General features: G+C 37.0%; 1 protein-coding gene across 2 annotated transcripts in view; it reads right to left on the bottom strand.

Annotated features, from left to right (window-relative positions):
* The window catches only part of EPS15 (epidermal growth factor receptor pathway substrate 15), a 139,515-nt gene that overhangs the window by 38,676 nt on the left and 83,428 nt on the right, over window positions 1-17,411 (bottom strand). For both annotated transcript variants that reach the window (XM_040978559.1, XM_040978560.1), the window contains exon 13: window positions 9,826-9,898. In XM_040978559.1, the coding sequence (XP_040834493.1) occupies window positions 9,826-9,898 (73 nt within the window). The remainder of the gene's footprint in view (window positions 1-9,825; window positions 9,899-17,411) is intronic.

The raw sequence follows: 17,411 nt of genomic DNA, 5'->3' as shown, positions 1-17,411 counted from the left end.
TAATAGATGATCACGATTCTATCAGTGCCAACACCCCTGAGTTATGTGGTTACATGTTCATGTTGGGCTCCTCTAGTATCCTATCATTAATGTACTGGCACTCCTAAGTTCTTAACCTTCCTGCACTGCTACTGTCCCAAAGCCAAATACAATAAAGCTTTAGATATGTACCAGGCCCAGGAGCTACATAAACTCATTCTGAATGTGTGAAATGGCTTCAATTTCTGTGTTGCTAAGCACAGTAACTTCAAGTCTATCTTTGACTTTCTCTCAGTTCACACATGTCCTATATATTCTATCATAAAATTTCTCTTGAAGATCATCTCAAAGCTTCCATAGACCCTCTTTATGAATGATTCTGTTTCTACCTACCTCAGATTTACAACTCTTAAAGACTAACTCATTACAAAAGATGTCTTTTTCTTTCTTCTGAAAAGATGCATTTATTTACTTTTATTTGAAAGGCAGATTTTCAGAGAGAAGGACAGGCGGCGGGGGGGGGGGGGAGAAGAGAGAGAGAGAGAGAGCGAGGGAGAGAGAGAGAGAGATCTTGCGGTACTGCAGGTGGAGGATTAACCTGCCAGCCCCAGGATATTCCTTTAATTAGTGTTCTATTTTAAATATGAGAGTATTTCAAGACATTTGTAGAAAACAGAATTAACAAATAGTTTATTTTAGACTTAGAAAACAGTTTTTTTCCCCTCCCACAATATTCCTTTCCCATGGAATGGAAAGTAACTGTTAGAACAGGACACACCAAGACCCTATGTGACCTGCCCTCAGAAGACCCTGGGCCTTCCCAGTAGATAATACATGTCAGCATCCCTATGCCTTTCTCCAAGTCATTTACTCTTTCTGTCTAGAAAGTCACTATTCATTCCTCAAAGGCACAAACTTAACTGCCTCCCACCAGCCTACGGCTTCCTTGTGATCTTACAACAATTTGTTTCTAACCTCTATTTGCATACCTGCTACAGTGTATCAGTTATGTGTAAAACATAAATTGCTGAGGAACCGAAAGCACGCTTCATCTGCTCCTGTCTTCCAAAATCCACACAATGTCCAGCACATCCCAGGGAATTAATTAAGCAATCATTCTAAATATCACAAGATTTTAATATCAGAGGAAAGCTAATGGGAAATGTTCCTGAGACTAAAAAGTAACATATTATTTTACCAAAACATGAAAAGGCTCACTCTGTATTTAAACTATAACTAAATATTAACCTCAAACTGACTAAATGCTTTTGAAAAAATTTAAATGATTACATGCCATTTAAATTTGAAAATATGTTTAGAGAGATGTGCTACTGGGCAATTTTATCATTTTACAAACACATTATATTTATACAAATTAAGAATGGCACTAGGCAATAACATTTTATATAAGATCATCATCATATATTTGGTCAACCTTTTGTTGAGCAAAGCATCAGAATGTGGCCCATAACTATAATTCCCATATAATTATATAATCCTATTCCAGTATTTTTATAGTCTATGGACCAAGGCTAATCCAATATATGGAGATAATTCTTACTGCTTTAGCATGCCACTGTGGCATAAACCTTTCTTATATTTTAAAGTGTATATATTTGCTTGTTCACATTGTATTATGTATTATCTTACCCTCAGGAAGGCAGAATGAAACATTCTTATCATAGTGGTTTGAAAAATTCTAATAATTTGGGGCCTGGCGCGGTGGCGCAAGTGGTTAAAGGTCCTCGCCTTGCACACCCGGGATCCCATATGGGCGCCGGTTCTAATCCCAGCAGCCCCGCTTCCCTTCCAGCTCCCTGCCTGTGGCCTGGGAAAGCAGTCGAGGACGGCCCAAAGCTTTGGGACCCTGCACCCGCGTGGGAGACCCGGAAGAGGCTCCTGGGTTCGGATCGGCATAGTATCGGCCTGTTGCACTCACTTGGGGAGTGAATCATTGGACGGAAGATCTTCCTCTCTGTCTCTCCTCTCTGTATATCCGCCTTTCCAATGAAAAAATAATAAAAATAAATCTTTAAAAAAATTCTAATAATTCATCTATAAAATATTTTAAAAGAATGCCACCAGCAGATCTAAATTCATTTTTTTAAAAAACGATCTACTGAATTCAGAGTTACAGAGAGATGGAGAGAGAGAAATCCTCCATTAGCTGATTCACTCCTCAAATGACTGCCTTGGTTAGTGCTGAAACGAAGGTAGAAGCCGGGGCTTTGTCAGTTCTCCCCTGTGGGTGCAGGGCTCTTTCTCTTCTGCTTTCTCAGGCTATAATCTGGGAGGTAGATCGGGAATTGGAGCAGCCAGCACAGGAACTGGCACCTTTATGGAATGCCAGCACTGCAGGTGGAAGACTAGTTAGTCACACCTTGGTGCCAGTCCCCTAAATTAATTTGATTAACTTTGGAATATAAACCATTTCAAGTTCCATACTTAATTAATAAAAATAAAAATCCTTATATAGTTTATGTATAGCAACATGCTAGCCTCGAAAACATTTTTTAAATACTAGAGGAAAATATAATTTTTTTAAATTACAAATGTTCAGGATTGAGAATAGAAAAATATATTTTAAAAGCCTCATCAGCAAACATTCTTGTATAATTTCACATCCAGCTTCAAAATTCAAAGAAAAAACCCCAAAACTTAACATCTTTAATAATATTTAGTCATTGGAATGAGATGTAATTTTAATGTCTTCAAAATTTTAATGTTCTTCAAGAAAAATACAATTATCTTAAAAAGGTCATTTTTTTTTTGAAAAAAGCTTAGGCTAGTATTAACTTTTAAAAGATTAATACAAAGGCATATACATAATAATCAGAAATAAGTCAAAGTCCTTTTTGTATATTCACAGAATATTTAAAAAAATTCAAACAAGGGTCTACCTAGTAAGGCTTTCTTTTTCCTTTTTTATTCTTTTGTTTTACAAGTTCACTATGAACTGATACTTCTATAGTCAGAAAATGTCAATTCTGCTGTCTCTTAAGTATTACATCTCTGGTGGTTTTACACTAATATAAAAAAACTCTGATGTGACTGAAATTTTATGTAACAACTACCAATAATATACCAATGTTTCCTTTAATAAACTGAGCCATTTTTCAAAAAGAGTATTCTTGCTGAACCACTTAAATAGAACATCAGACCACAGTCTTATGTAAGAGGGAAGGGAATTTAAAAAAACAATAATACTTCCTCACTCCTCCTCTTTTTGTTCCAAAGAGCAAACACATTCACTCAAATTTCCCAACCTTACTGCCCATTCTCATTCTTTAGCTGCAGTAAAAATCCTCATAACACAAAAGTATAGGAAATGTTTCAATGGGAAGATTACTGAGAAAACACTTTACATAGTGAGATACTTCAAGTAGGACAGGATTCACACTAAAACACATTATACTCACTGCTTCTTCAGGTTTATTTCTAAATACAAAAAAAAGCTTCTTTATAAAAAATAAGCAATTGGGTTACCCCAATTGTTACACAAAATGAGTCTTCTTTTTCAGGAAGCAAAATTCAATTATCAAACTGCACAAAATTAAAATTAGCAGTTGCAAATACACAAGCTACCAACAGTTAACAATGACATTTTACATTTTACTGAAAGATTATTTGTAACGCTACCGACATTAATTGTAATTTCCATTCAATATCAAGATACACCTGGCTACTTCATTTCTGGTACATGTTTGTTTATCCTGATACTAAATTAAAGTAACAGATGAACACCACCTCCCATTTTCAGACCTCTCTCCCCCACCACATCCTTAACTAGGACACTGACAGGTGTTTTTTTTTTTTTTTTTTTTTTTTTAAAAAAGCAAACAGTGCCTTCCACTGAACTTGGCTATTTCTTTATTAACCTAAGAATGGTCCTCTCCTTGTCAGAGCATGGCTTCAGCTCTCTCAGGTGAAAACCCTCCCTTAAGTGAATGACTGAAGACATTTTCCGATGCCCTACCTAGCTCTCCATTTTTCCTAATGTTTTACTTGCCTATCAGGACCACTGACAGGAAAAGAAAGGAGGATATAAACAACCAGAGAATGACAAAGATGAAATGAACAAAATTAGTGTGATATGGGCCAAGGTCTGTTCTAAAATACTACCAGAACAAGTCACAAAGTCACATCCAAGTTTCCTTTAATTCAAGAATGAAGGCATAACTTGAGGTGGGCCGCTTGCTTTTTATATTTTAGAAAAATTTCAAAGAAAAGGTCCTGTTTCTAGAAATCATTTGTTACTGAAAATTACAAACTCATTCCAGGTCCTCCATACCACAAGAAGTGCTCCGGAAAAGTGAAGTAAAATTTATTTTCTGTAAAGATTTACCTAATTTGAAAGGCAGAGCTACATAGAGAGAAAAGAGAAAGATGGGTTAGGGAGGGAGAGACAGACAATTTCCATCAGCTGGCTCACACCCCAAACGGCCTCAAGAGTGAGGGTTTGACCAGGCTAAAGCCAGAAGTCCACAGAATTCCATCTAGGTCTCCTATGTAGGTGGCTGAGGACCACGTACTTGGGTCATCTTCAGCTGCTTTTCCAGGCACATTAGCAGGGAGCTGGATAGGAAGTTCAGCAACTGAGGCTCCAACTGCTGCTCTAGGGGATGCTGGCATGCATCAACAGTAGCAGCTTTACCTTGCTACCTTGCTCATCAGCTTACCTTGTGACCAAAATGCTGCCCCCAAGACAACTTTCACACACATAAAATAGTAAAGCAATGCATTTCAGCAAACCGAATCAGACCTACACCAGAAGAAATAGCCTAAGAAACTTCTGAAATATTAACATGTTTGTTTCACATGCATTATAGAGAAAACAGGTTATGAACAAAATATTTACTTTAAAAATCTGAAAATCCAAAATGCGAGTTTATACGTACTATTAGAATATCTACTAAAATATTTTCTTTGTGCACTTTATAGTTCTTCTTTTGTTTCTTCATAAAAAGTATTATTTAGTTTATTTTAAATACTCAAAAAACTCTACAGACTAATCCCAAACTAGAAATAATCAGAATCATTATGTTGGCCTGATATTTAAAATGGAAATTATATTATTATTCTTAATATAAAAATATTAACTACATAACAAGATATTTAAACCAAAGAAAGAAAGCCTATGAAACACGGGTAGGTGTTAGCAAACCCCACTAGCAGTCTGTCCTTATTTCCCAATCATATGCTTTCCAGTATGTTCTAAAGAGCATCACTGTTAGGAAGAGAGTGTTGAGCTCATGGATCTAATTTCAACTACAATAAGTCATCCCTTTTCATCTAAAGAAAAAACTATGCAAATTAAGATTAAAAAATAGGAAATGACTAAATTACTGAATTCTTACGGAAATACAAATAAGTGAGAGTTTCTTTTGCACAAGGGTAGTATGAACATCATGGAAAATCTGCCTCTTCATGATAAGCTCTGTCCTAATCCTCTCTACCTGCAGGTTTTTTAGATACCACCACTGGAAGTACTTACATTCATAGGGGCACTGGTTTGAATCTGGCCTTTCCAATTAGGATCCAGCTCCCTGCTAATGTGCCTAGGAAAGCAGTGTAAGATGACCCATGTGGGAAGCTGGGAGGAATCTTGTGACTCTTGACTTCAGACCAACTCGTTTACAGCTGTTACAACCATTTGAGTGAACCAGAGGATAGATCTCTCTTTCTGCCTCTGTGCCTCTCCGTCATACTCTTTCAAATAAATAAATAAATATAGATAGGTAAATAGATAGATAAATACAAGTTTTTAAATTTTACTGTGAAAAGTTTCCTTAAATTTACTTCTTTTTTAAAATTATTTTTTTAAAGACTTATTTTATTTTTATTGGAAAGGCAGATATACAGAGAGGAGAGACAGAGAGTAAGATATTCTGTCCGATGATTCCTCCCTAAGTGGCCGCAACAGCTGGAGCTGAGCCAATCCAAAGCCAGGAGCCTCTTCGGGCTTCCCATGCGGGTGCAGGGTCCCAAAGCTTTGGGCTGTCCTCGACTGCTTTCCCAGGCCATAAGCAGGGAGCTGGATGGGAAGTGGGACTGCCAGGATTAGAACCAGTGCCCATATGGGATCCTGGGGGTGCAAGGTGAGGACCTTAACCACTATGCCATCACGCCAAGCCCCTTAAATTTACTTCTATATACTACCAAATATAGTAGAAGGTAACATCCAAGGTACAGTTTTAAAGCTCAGGAAGCTCACAAATGGGTTATAGAATACTGGAATCTATATACATACACATCAAATTCCTACTGTAGAATAACACATTGTATATATATATCACATAATATGGATACATATTACTCTAATGGTATAGACTAAAGAGATACAGAAGATGGAGAGAAATGGTATCTGATCTTTAGTATGGTATATGTGCTTTAGGACTAAATGGAATTCACCCAAACAGGGAGGTGGGGAACTTCATAGATTGCAATAATAAAAGGTCTGAAGAATTAGGAGCAAAAAGAATGCACACAATACAGTTCAGAGTCATAAAATCAGAAAATTAATAAAGGAAGAGAACTAGCATTTCATCTTTTTGGGTACCCTTAACATGCCCTTTGAAGTAAGACATGCATTCATTAACAATGACTGAGAGTTGATTTAGGAAGAAAAGCAAGTGAGAATGGTGTTTAAGCATGTGTAATCTGACTTTATAGTTTTAGACAGTAGATGAAAATAGGGGCAACCGTCAGAAACAGAAATAACAAAGTTCAAACTTGGAAGCCAATTTCTTTCAATAAGACTCATTATACAGAGACTTCAAAATGATGCAATATGAAGATATGTGACTGGCACTCAAGAGAGTTGAGAGGTTGATAAATATCTAGGAGCCATCAGCATATGGATGGCAGAGGGTGTGGAGAAAAAAGGGAAAGGCGCACACACACAGTCTGTCACACATACAGACATAATCCCACATAGGAAGCTATTTAGGAAAGCACAACCCAAAAGTTATCCACACAGGAAGGCCCAACAAATTCTTCCTTAAAGATGATTGTTGCTCCTGAGTTGAGAAACAGTTTGGATAAATGCAGATTATCAAGAGTTACTGAAAAGACAAAAAGAAGGTGGAAATGGCCTCACAAAGCAATAAATGTAGAGAAGCACAAGTTGATAGCTAAGATAGCAATAGGCCCCCAGCCCTAAAGTCTATTTTTAAACTGAGGAGCTTCAAAAATAGACAACACTGTGTAGAGATAAAAGTCGCAGAGGAACAAGCTTGAAGATGAATGGAAGATACTAAGATGACTTCTGTTGGTAACAAAATCCAGAACACAAGGTTTCAATATTACTGTGAAGCACTTTATCCACATAATCTCATTTGACTCTTATGTAACCTCTAAAGTGTTAGGTATTTGTATTATTTTAAATTTCAGAGAAAATAAATTAGAGTGTAGAATGGTTAAATCACAAACTTATAAAGTGGTAGAGCCAGGAAACGAACTGAAGTTAGTCTGAGGCTAAACTGTTGTTGTAAATCTCTCCATAAAACTGAAGAAAGCACATACATGAAGGCCAATTCATAAATACTTACTAACCAATCAAATGAAAAATTTGATAAGACTGTAGACAGGTGGTTTAAAAAAAAAACACCCAAACCAGAAACATTTGAGCAGTTTTTCCTTAGAACTTGACAAACCAATAGTGTACTTCAAACTACCTAATTAACTTACCTTTAGAAAAATTCCAAGTTAAATTCTTCAAGACTATAGCTCATAGAAACAGAGATGGGAAACAACTTTAGAAACTAACTATACAGCAGACAATTTACTTTAACTGCATTAAGAAGACTAAATATGAGACAGGAAAAAGCTAAGCCTTTTGGCTTTGAACATTTGCTTCCTGTGCTTGAGACATGTACCAGTCATTTTATAATTTTATTAGTATGGAGAAAAGAGAGCACAAAAGCCAAGTTTTGATTAAGCAGACACTCACTGACAGGCCGAAATTCCATTTTTTCCATTTCTAATGCATTCATTTTTATCATTTCTTATTAGCATCTCCATTAGACAGTATGGTCAGAAAGAAGCAATGAAATGATTCTGCTATTTATTTATAGCTCTAGTAAATTTCCTTTTGCCAGAGAATCTGAAAGGTACTGAGAGCTGGAGTTATGTAACTTAATCGTTCATGTTATTCCCAATCTGTGTCTCATTATCAATAGGTAAATCAGAGTTAATAAAATCTGCTTATTACCACTTCTGATTGTCCTGTGCTTCAAAAACTAAAAATGATGACCAGATGAAAAGCTTTAATAACTTCCATCTGTCAATTATTCATGTCATGACCATGGAAAATGCACAGGTCCTCTTGCAGTGCAGAACAGAGATGGCTCTATTAATCAAAGCTTTTAGCTACTGCTTTTTCATGCTCCAACATACTTTGTACTTAGAGTACTCTGTGCAGAAAAATTAAACATCTGGGATCCCTTGTGCAAATCAAACATTTTGGACTTCACAAAACTTAGAACGCAGAAGCTTTTAGTGTCTTTCAAGCTAGCTATTTAAATTTGCATCCTCAAAAAATAGAAAAATCAACAGGTAGAGATAAATAAAATACTAATTATCCCAAAAATCTATATATAATAAAATCGTAAACAGCTAAATTTAGGAAGCTATACAAAACATATTAGTAAGTATACCTATTTCTTCAAATTGAGACATTTTTTGTAAATTATTTTACCTTATATTCTTTAGTGTCAGCAATAATGGCATAAAGTCCGTAATTACTTTTGTATATCCTAGGCAGTCTGAAAACTGCATAAAAAGAATGTAATTCAGGTAACCCATTCTCTCTACATCTCCATATCTCACTGCCAAAAAGAAAATTGGTGATGATCTTTTGACTTTTGCATTGCTCAAGTATATACAATAAATGCAGTCCTCGAATCAGAGAATCACTCTCCAAGAATAAGTCTCTGACTAAATAATTCTCCCCGCTCAGTGTCTAACAAAACAAAGCAACAGAGCTAACAATTGTGAGCTTTCATCTACATAAAACCATTAGGACAAGCCCAACATACAAGTCACACATTCAGAAATGCCCATCCATGATCTCCTACTGCATCTGCTCCCAGGAGGCGCTTCTACATCCAGACTCCTATTTGTATTATGCAGCATTCAAGAAACATGACCCAATATCATGGCTACATGCATTAGTTACTGCTCTAAATAAAACACTGTCCAGTTTTCTATGATTTAAATGTAGGAAGCCTCTCCTTTTATCTTTCCCCAAATAGAAACTGACATTTTAGCTTTGCTATTCATAAAATGAAACTACTCAATACAGTATTCAGTGAAAATGAGTAAAATCTTATGTCAAAGTTTAAGATACCTTAGCTACAAGGCTACTCACAAAATGTTATCTAAAATTTTTCTGTATCATCTCCCACTCTACCAGTATTACGAGAAACAGCCTAAGATACTGGGTCTTTTAGCTAACAAAATCTCACTTGCATGAAAAAGCAATTTGGGTTTATATCATGATGATACAATCTTATTCACTTAATTTAATTGGTAAAATATTCACATGGTAAGCCATTCAAAGTTGCCTTTAAAAATATAATATGCAGGTAAATACCACCTAAAATGGTTTCAAAACTGAAAATCTACATAGGAAAATATTGCTTTCTCATCATAGTTACAATTCTTACAGGCCAGAATTCAAAACAAGAACAAACATTTTACAAAAGATAAACACTTATACCATATAAATATTAGGTATTCTCCCTTGACCTAATACCTTATCCATCAAATAATAAGTGCCTCTATACATTTAAAATGAATACCCCTACATCAGAAATGGAATACTGAATTTAATATTTCACCTACCTGCACCTCACTTGTCCTCTGTTTTATAGTATCTTCTTTCTCCTTAAGGTCCTGTTCCACATTATTCTTTTCCCTAGAAGACCAGCAAACAATGCAAGAATATCTGAGAACATCAGCTACAGCTGGTATGGTTATCCATCCTCCTAAATCGTTTTTTAAATACATAGTGAAACATTCAATTTTTAAATGAAGGGCAGATTTTTCTACCCTCTTTCAATAATTTATGACATAAAAATCAATATAAAGGTCTGTTGTAAAAAAATGCTTTCTCACTAAAATGTGGTGAAAAGAGAATAGATTAAAAAAGGAAGAAGAGAAAAATAATCAATGAACCACTCGGGTTTCACTGATCTCACTGTTGCTATAGAAATACTGTCCAATGGAAACTGCTGGTGAAGAAAAGGAGGAGTTGCATCAGCTCTGGAAGCTTAACCCTTAAGCATCACTGACACACTGAAAGAAGACGGCTAATGGAAACAGTCAACAATATTAAGGAAAAAGACCATTAGCAAAATGTTAACTTTCCCTTAAATGACCAATTTTGTGTATCAATTTTAGAATGAAACAGAGAAAACAGAAAAGATTAACACACAAACAGTTTACCTTATCAAATATCACAGCTGGTAAAAATGCTATTTTAGGATCACTTATTACAGCCAACTGATAAAATACATGGAATAATACATCCTACAGTGAAAAGAATCAGTCACATTCATCTCATTTATACTTCAAACTGAAAACACTGGGCTCCACTTCAGCTTTGAAACCATTATCTAAAAAATTTTTAATGTTTTTTTTTTAAATCAGAATTGGGCTCTTATGACTGAATCCCAAGCAACCCTAAATTCATAACTGCAACATAAGGGCATTTCTTTGGATAAAACAAATTTAATTGCCCATTTGTAGTGAAATTTCACAGACCCACTCTGCTCCTTTCATTTTTTCTTTGCAGTGAAACAAAGTAAAAACCCAAATAATTCTGCAGCCATAGATTTTTTGGAGAGGAGGGAATGGTAAAAGAAGGCAATACGATGAAAGGGAAGGGTGTTTAGCATTTAAGAAGTCCTCCAGGCTAGCACAGTTTCTCCTCACAGCTTCATGATGGCATCTCAGCCTCCGACCCTGACAAAATCCAAATGTGAACTCAGGTTCCACACAGCTCCAGCATAAAGCAAAGTGAGAAAATAATACAAGAGGTGATGGCCAAGGGAAAATATCATGCTTCATTTCTTTTCTCACCTTTTTAAGTTGAGATTTTAAATGGAGACAAAATCCAACTGTTTTAGATATGGAGACACAGTGTTTCCAGGATTTGGATGGAAGAGAAAAAGCACACAAATAAATCTATTTTATATAATCTTGCTTTTAAATGATTGAGATGGCAAAGGTGCTCACTGTTTGTCAGATGGGTTGCAATGCGGGTTGTGCAGATTTGAAAGGATCCCTTACCACGCGAGTTTGTGGCAGCCCTGTTCTTTCCATACCTTCATCTGCTTATTATGCCAAGACCCTTCCATACCTTATCAAATTAGCTAAAATCAAGAAAATACCGGGAAAATCATGAGAAAAGTCTAACAAATTCTGCAAGCCCAATGACTGGTAATCTTTCCTTTCCTGTTTGTGAACAGATTAGTGTTCTCAGTCCTGCTGCAGTGTGTCAGAGAGGTCACTTGAATATCTAGTCCCCTCCTCCACCCCCAATCCTGAGAAGCATCCCACACCAGGTCAGTATCAACGCAGCTCTTCCGTGGTGATACTAGCTAACAAGGGCAGAAATACTACACGGTACCATAGATCAGCACTACGCACTTCCATGCGAAACTTTGCTCGGCTGGTAACTGACAGTGTCTGCTCAGGTCAAATGTGTATGCAGTAAGTAGCCAAGACAGAAGAATGAGAGCAAAAGAAGGAAGCTCACTTGGTGAACAAGGGAAACACATTACAAAGGTTTTTCAGCACTAAAGGCAAACACAGTCTGTATCTGCTAAAATGGAGGGAGAGCAATTTTCTTCAGATTTTAGCGTGTTGGGGGGTGTGGAGGCAGGAAGAATGATAGTGAAATCTCTAAAACTCACCCTAAAGACCACCTCCAACTAAGTAAAATAGGGGAATTTTTACACATTAATTTCTCCTATTTCAGAATCAAAGTTACCTTGCAACCTATGTTTATTCAGTAAAATTTTGCAGTCATGATTTTTTTAAATTATCAAAACCAAGTACCATAGTATTGTTAAACAGAAAACTTTAAAAAGATGTTTCCTGGTATGACTTTCTCTGAAGAGCATTACAATTGAAAATCTGTACTACAAACTAGACTGAAAATTGAACAGTTTTCTCGCTCACTTAGGGATAGTTTTAGGGATGCCAAATATGTGTTGTGGTCACCTTGTCCTTAGCTTCCTTAAGCGTCCTTAAAAAACAAACAAATTCCACCAGGCACTGTAGCTCAGCAGCTAAAAGTCCTCACCTTGCACATTCACCCGCCCTCCCAGATCCCATAAAGGCACCGGTTCTAATCTTGGCAGCTCCGCTTCCCATCCAGCTCCCTGCTTGCTGCCTGGGAAAGCAGTCCAGGATGGCCCAAAACTTTGGGACCCTGCACTTGTGTGGGATACCCGGAAGAGGCTCCAGGACCCTGCCTTCGGATTGGCTCAGCTCCAGCCGTTGCGGCCTCTTGGGGAATGAATCAGCGGACAGAAGATCTCCCTCTCTGTCTCTCCTTCTTTCTGTATATCTGACTTTGCAATAAAAACAAAATAAATCTTAAAAAAACACAGGTTAGGTCAAAACCAGACCTAGGAACCTCCTCCAGGTGGCAGGGGGCCAGGTAATTAGATGATCTTGGCTTTCCCTCAAAGGCCACCAGCAGGAAGCCAGATTGGAAGCAGAGTATTCTGGACATTAATCAGTACCCATATGAGATGCTGGCATCACAGACAGTCCCATCTGCCATGTCAGAATGAAGGTCCTAACTATCCTTCTGATTGAAAGCATATGAAATTTAAGTATTGCAACATACATTTAGGTACAATAAGGAATTGTGGCCATTCTTTCAAATCCTCGTGTCATGCAACATTAAGTTTTCTAAAGGTTATAGTTTATAACCAATACAAAGCACTCTGTTTAATATTAGTAATTTAAAAACTTACCTCTGAAGAATCTGGGCCACAATAAAAAGTATTTATATACAAATTCTCAAGGAGTGGCAATATATATCATAGATGTATTATAGACATGTATTATGTATATATGTACATATAATATGTATATGTAATATGAATATACGTGAATAAGAGTAACATAAAATGTATGTCAAAAATCGGTGTGTGATGGGGTGGGAATTTGGGATGCCCACAATGATACAGCACAGTGCCTGGGTTCACATCCTTGCTCCCTGCACTCTCGATTCCAGGTTCCTCATAACACATGCTCAGGGAGGCAGCAGGGGACGGTTCAAGCAGTTAGAAGAGGTCTCTGCCACTCACTGCTTGAATTCTCACGTCACGTGTGCCCAAGAGGTGCTGGATACTTCAGAAGCAAACCAACTGACATGATCACTTTGTCTAGTTTTTTTTTTTTCTGTTTCTCACAGAAAATAACGCAAAAATCATTGTATTATTTGCCCCAATCAACATTCCTTCTGAATGCTATAAGAAAAGCTAATGCCTGCACTTTAACAATTTTCAAAAAAAAAAAAAAAGAAAATACAGTACTGTTCATCTATTTTAGACTATTCCCACTTACCCCCAAGATTCTTATACATCCTGAGAAAACAAACAAACAAAAACCAAACCAGAGCCCCAAAGCTGTGAAAGCAGGCTGGGAAGGCAGATCCCTTGGATTTTAAACTGACTGTTCTGATCCTCTCAAGCACCTGAATCACAGAGGAAAGGAAAGCTCAAGCTAGGCTTTCAGAAGCTAAAGGCAAGTAACTATAAAACCTAATATGAAGAGGACAAAGCTTTTCACAAGGCTAGGCAGGCAAAGGAACCTTGAGTCCATGTGATTCACTCCCATTCCCAGGCTCTGTTTATGGGCAGAAGAGCAAGCCATCTGTCTTAACTTTGACACAATTCCAACACCATCATGGATAACAGGCTTATACTACCTTCAAAATTCTCCAGAGTGTCATAGCTTTTTGTATTCTGAACACAAGCATGTAACCAGGAAAAAAAAAAGAACCAACAATACTTGGAAAAGACAAAACTGCAAAAACTCAAAAAATTGTATTTTTCAATCTTAAGATTTATTTATAAAATTATTTTGGGGCATATTTAACCTTCAAACTATTCCTACTGATAAACAGGTTAAATATCAATCTTTTACAACTTAACAGAGAAACACATGCTATTTTCATTTTATACTCAAGTAAGGTATGTAGGTCTTCTAAAAAGTAAGAAAATAGAACAAAAACTGGAGACATGGATTCTATTGTGAAAGAGCTTTTCTGAATCCATGCAAGTTTTCCATTATATTTACTTCCAAGAATTGTTTAAAGATTACTTATATGCACAGATTTCAAGATGTTTTGCAAAAAGATGTTTTAAATTTCATGTTTCATGAACTTGTTAAAGTCAGCATTACAGAGAGAGGAGAAACAAAGAGATCTTCCATTTGCTGGTTCACTTCCCAGATGGCCAAATAGCCAGGGCTGGTCTAGGCAGAAGCCAGGAGCTTCATTTGGGTCCCCCACATGGTTGGAAAGGGCCCAAACTCTTGGTATCCGGTGCTGCTTGCAGCTACACCACTATACCCTAATGGCAGCCCCTCCAGGAACTTTCTGAAAAACCCTTACAGATACTACCCCTCTGAGCAACGACCGGCCAGGAATTAGTGCATTGCAATGTCCATCCCACAATCACAGCAATTAATTCAATAATAGTATGTGACATGCCATTCAAATGGGAGGAGGAATTGGTCTATGATAAAAAAAAATAGGTCATAAATTTATCTAGGATGCCTTAACTTAAAAGCAATTTAAAAAAGTGCACTAAAATCAGTACCATATCGACTGCTATTACTACTATTCATAAAAGACTACAGAAGTCAGCATTTGCTAAAAGCTTAGTTCATGAATGGTGTTATGTAGCAATCAAATTTTTGTGAATAACTATATTTAGATCTAAGAAAAATAATTTGTGTGAAACTATGATGAACAAATGGGAATCCAGGTGTTAACTGTAGTTGTCCTGACCGGCAGAGTGTGAGCCTTGGTGGGCTTAGGCCCTGGATCTGGTCACCTCTGGCGATCATTTCTATGTATTAACTTCAGAACTTGACTAGCCCATAGTACCCACAAATGTGGGCAAATACCAGTTGAACGTTGTTGTCCAGGAGGGTTTCTTTTTTTTGAAAGGCAAGAGGCAGCCAGTCAGGCAGTCTGAGAGAGGTCTCCCAGCTGCTGGTTCACTTCCTAAAGGTCCCACAATAGCCAGGGATGGGCAACACTGAAGCCAGGAGTCCAGAAGCCAATCTATATTGGTGGTAGAAACCTAACTACTGAGCCATCAGATGCTGCCTCAGAGGGTATGCATTCGCAGGAAGCTATATTGGAAGCAGAGCTGGGACTGAAACCCAGGCTGTATGGCATGGAATCTCAATTGCTGTGCCAAAGGCCTGAGTCTGGTGCTGTTTCTATAAAACTCTATTATTCTTCCAATTGAATGGAGCTATCAAATTCTCCTTTTTGTCACTTCATCCTTTTTTTTTTCAAGATTTATTTATTCTCATTGAAAAGTCAGATTTACTGAGAGGAGACACAAAGATCTTGCATACACCAGTTCACTCCCCTGGTGGCCACAATGATCAGAGCTGAGTCAATCTGAATCTCCCAAGCAGAGGTAGGGTCTCAAGGTTTTGGGCTGTCCTCCACACCTTTTCCAGGCCACAAGCAGGGAGCTGGAAGGGAAGTGGAGCAATCAGGATATGAACTGGAGCCCATATGGGATCCTGGCACATGCAAACGAAGATAGCCACTAGGCTATCGTACCGGGCCCGTCACTTCATCTTTTATAAGATTAAATTTTCTGGGAAATTCAGAAGAGACTCAGATTGGCCCAGTTCCGGCCATTGTGGCCACTTGGGGAGTGAATCAGAGGATGAAAGATCCTCCTCTTTGTCTCACCTTCTCTCTGTATATCAGACTTTCCAATAAAAAAATAAATCTTTGAAAAAAATATTAAATTTTCTTCTCTTCATACAGAAGTAAGATAACCTGTTGTCTTACAGCTACAGAGAAGATGAAGCAATTTATGCAAAAATATGTTATATAGTATATACTATATAAAAAACACAGCAATAACACATCCATAATAGGCTCTACATTCTTCAACTATAAATGGAATAGTTTTGTTACATTATAAATGAAGGATTATTATAAAGAATAAAAAAGCTTAAAAAGACGTGAACATATTTCTATGCAACTTTAAGGCCTATTTCCTGTTTTAACAACTATATTGAAATATATTACATTCTCTATCACTGATATACTTTAGGGATATATACGACAGTGAAATAGATGCTTGCCATTGAGAAGCTCTTGATTCAGTGTATATACTCACATGCTTGGGGTGAGGGGTGGAGGGGAATATAGATATCACTACGAGACAGCATACTGGGTCAGGAAAGACTTCCTTGTTACCAGTAAAGGTTGGGTGATTAATCACCAAATCAGCTCTACAAATGATTAGCATACTTTCACCAACAGAAACTAGTCAGAAGACTCTTGCAAGGGGGTGAGAATTCAGCTAAGCCTTGAGTGAAAAAAAAATAATTATTAGGTAGGAAAATGGCACTGCGAATAAGGGAGAGCTTATATAACAAAGAACAGAAGATATCAACAAGCAGTAAGCTAAGAGGAAAACTTCCCAGGTTTAATAGAAGTCCCTTATCTACAATCTAGAACATTCCAATAAGTATAAGCTGAAAGAAAAAAGCTGTCATATTAGAATTCTATACCTAGAAAAACTGTCCTTCAAAAATAAAAGTAATTAAAATATTCCCAAATAAAAGCGGAATTCATTATTACTAGACTTTCTCTATCAAAAAAAAAGTGCTAAAGGAATGCTTTAGTTTGAAATGAAAAGATACTTAAAAGCAACACAAGGGCCTGGACAATAGCCTAGTAGCTAAATCTTTGCCTTGTATGCACTCGGATCCCATATGGATGCCAGTTCATGTCCCGGATGCTCCATTTCCCATTCAGCTCCTTGCTTATAGTAAAGCAGCAGAGGGCGGGCCAAAGTCTTGGGATCCTGCTCCCACATGGCAGACCCAGAAGAAGCTGCTGGCTTTGGATCAGCTCAGCTCTAGCTAGGAGTGAACCAGCAGATGCAAAATCTTTCTCTGTCTCTCCTTAACTAATCTGACATTCTAAAACAAATAAATAAATAAAATAAATCTCAAAATTTAGTAACTTGAAGCCTTAAGAAGATAAAATGAAGACCTTCAATAAAGGTCAATGCATAGGCAAGCAAAAAACCCATTATTACTATATTTTTGGCTTGTAATTCTATCTGTATTTTCTACAAGATTTAAAAAAATACATGGAAATAAGTATAAATCTCTATTGGCTGCTAGTGCTGCAG

This window comes from Ochotona curzoniae, unplaced genomic scaffold, assembly GCF_017591425.1.
Source record: "Ochotona curzoniae isolate NIBS_2020 unplaced genomic scaffold, NIBS_Ocur_1.0 contig_291, whole genome shotgun sequence".
NCBI classification, from domain to species: domain Eukaryota; kingdom Metazoa; phylum Chordata; class Mammalia; order Lagomorpha; family Ochotonidae; genus Ochotona; species Ochotona curzoniae.
This window is presented reverse-complemented; position numbering and strand designations above follow the sequence as displayed.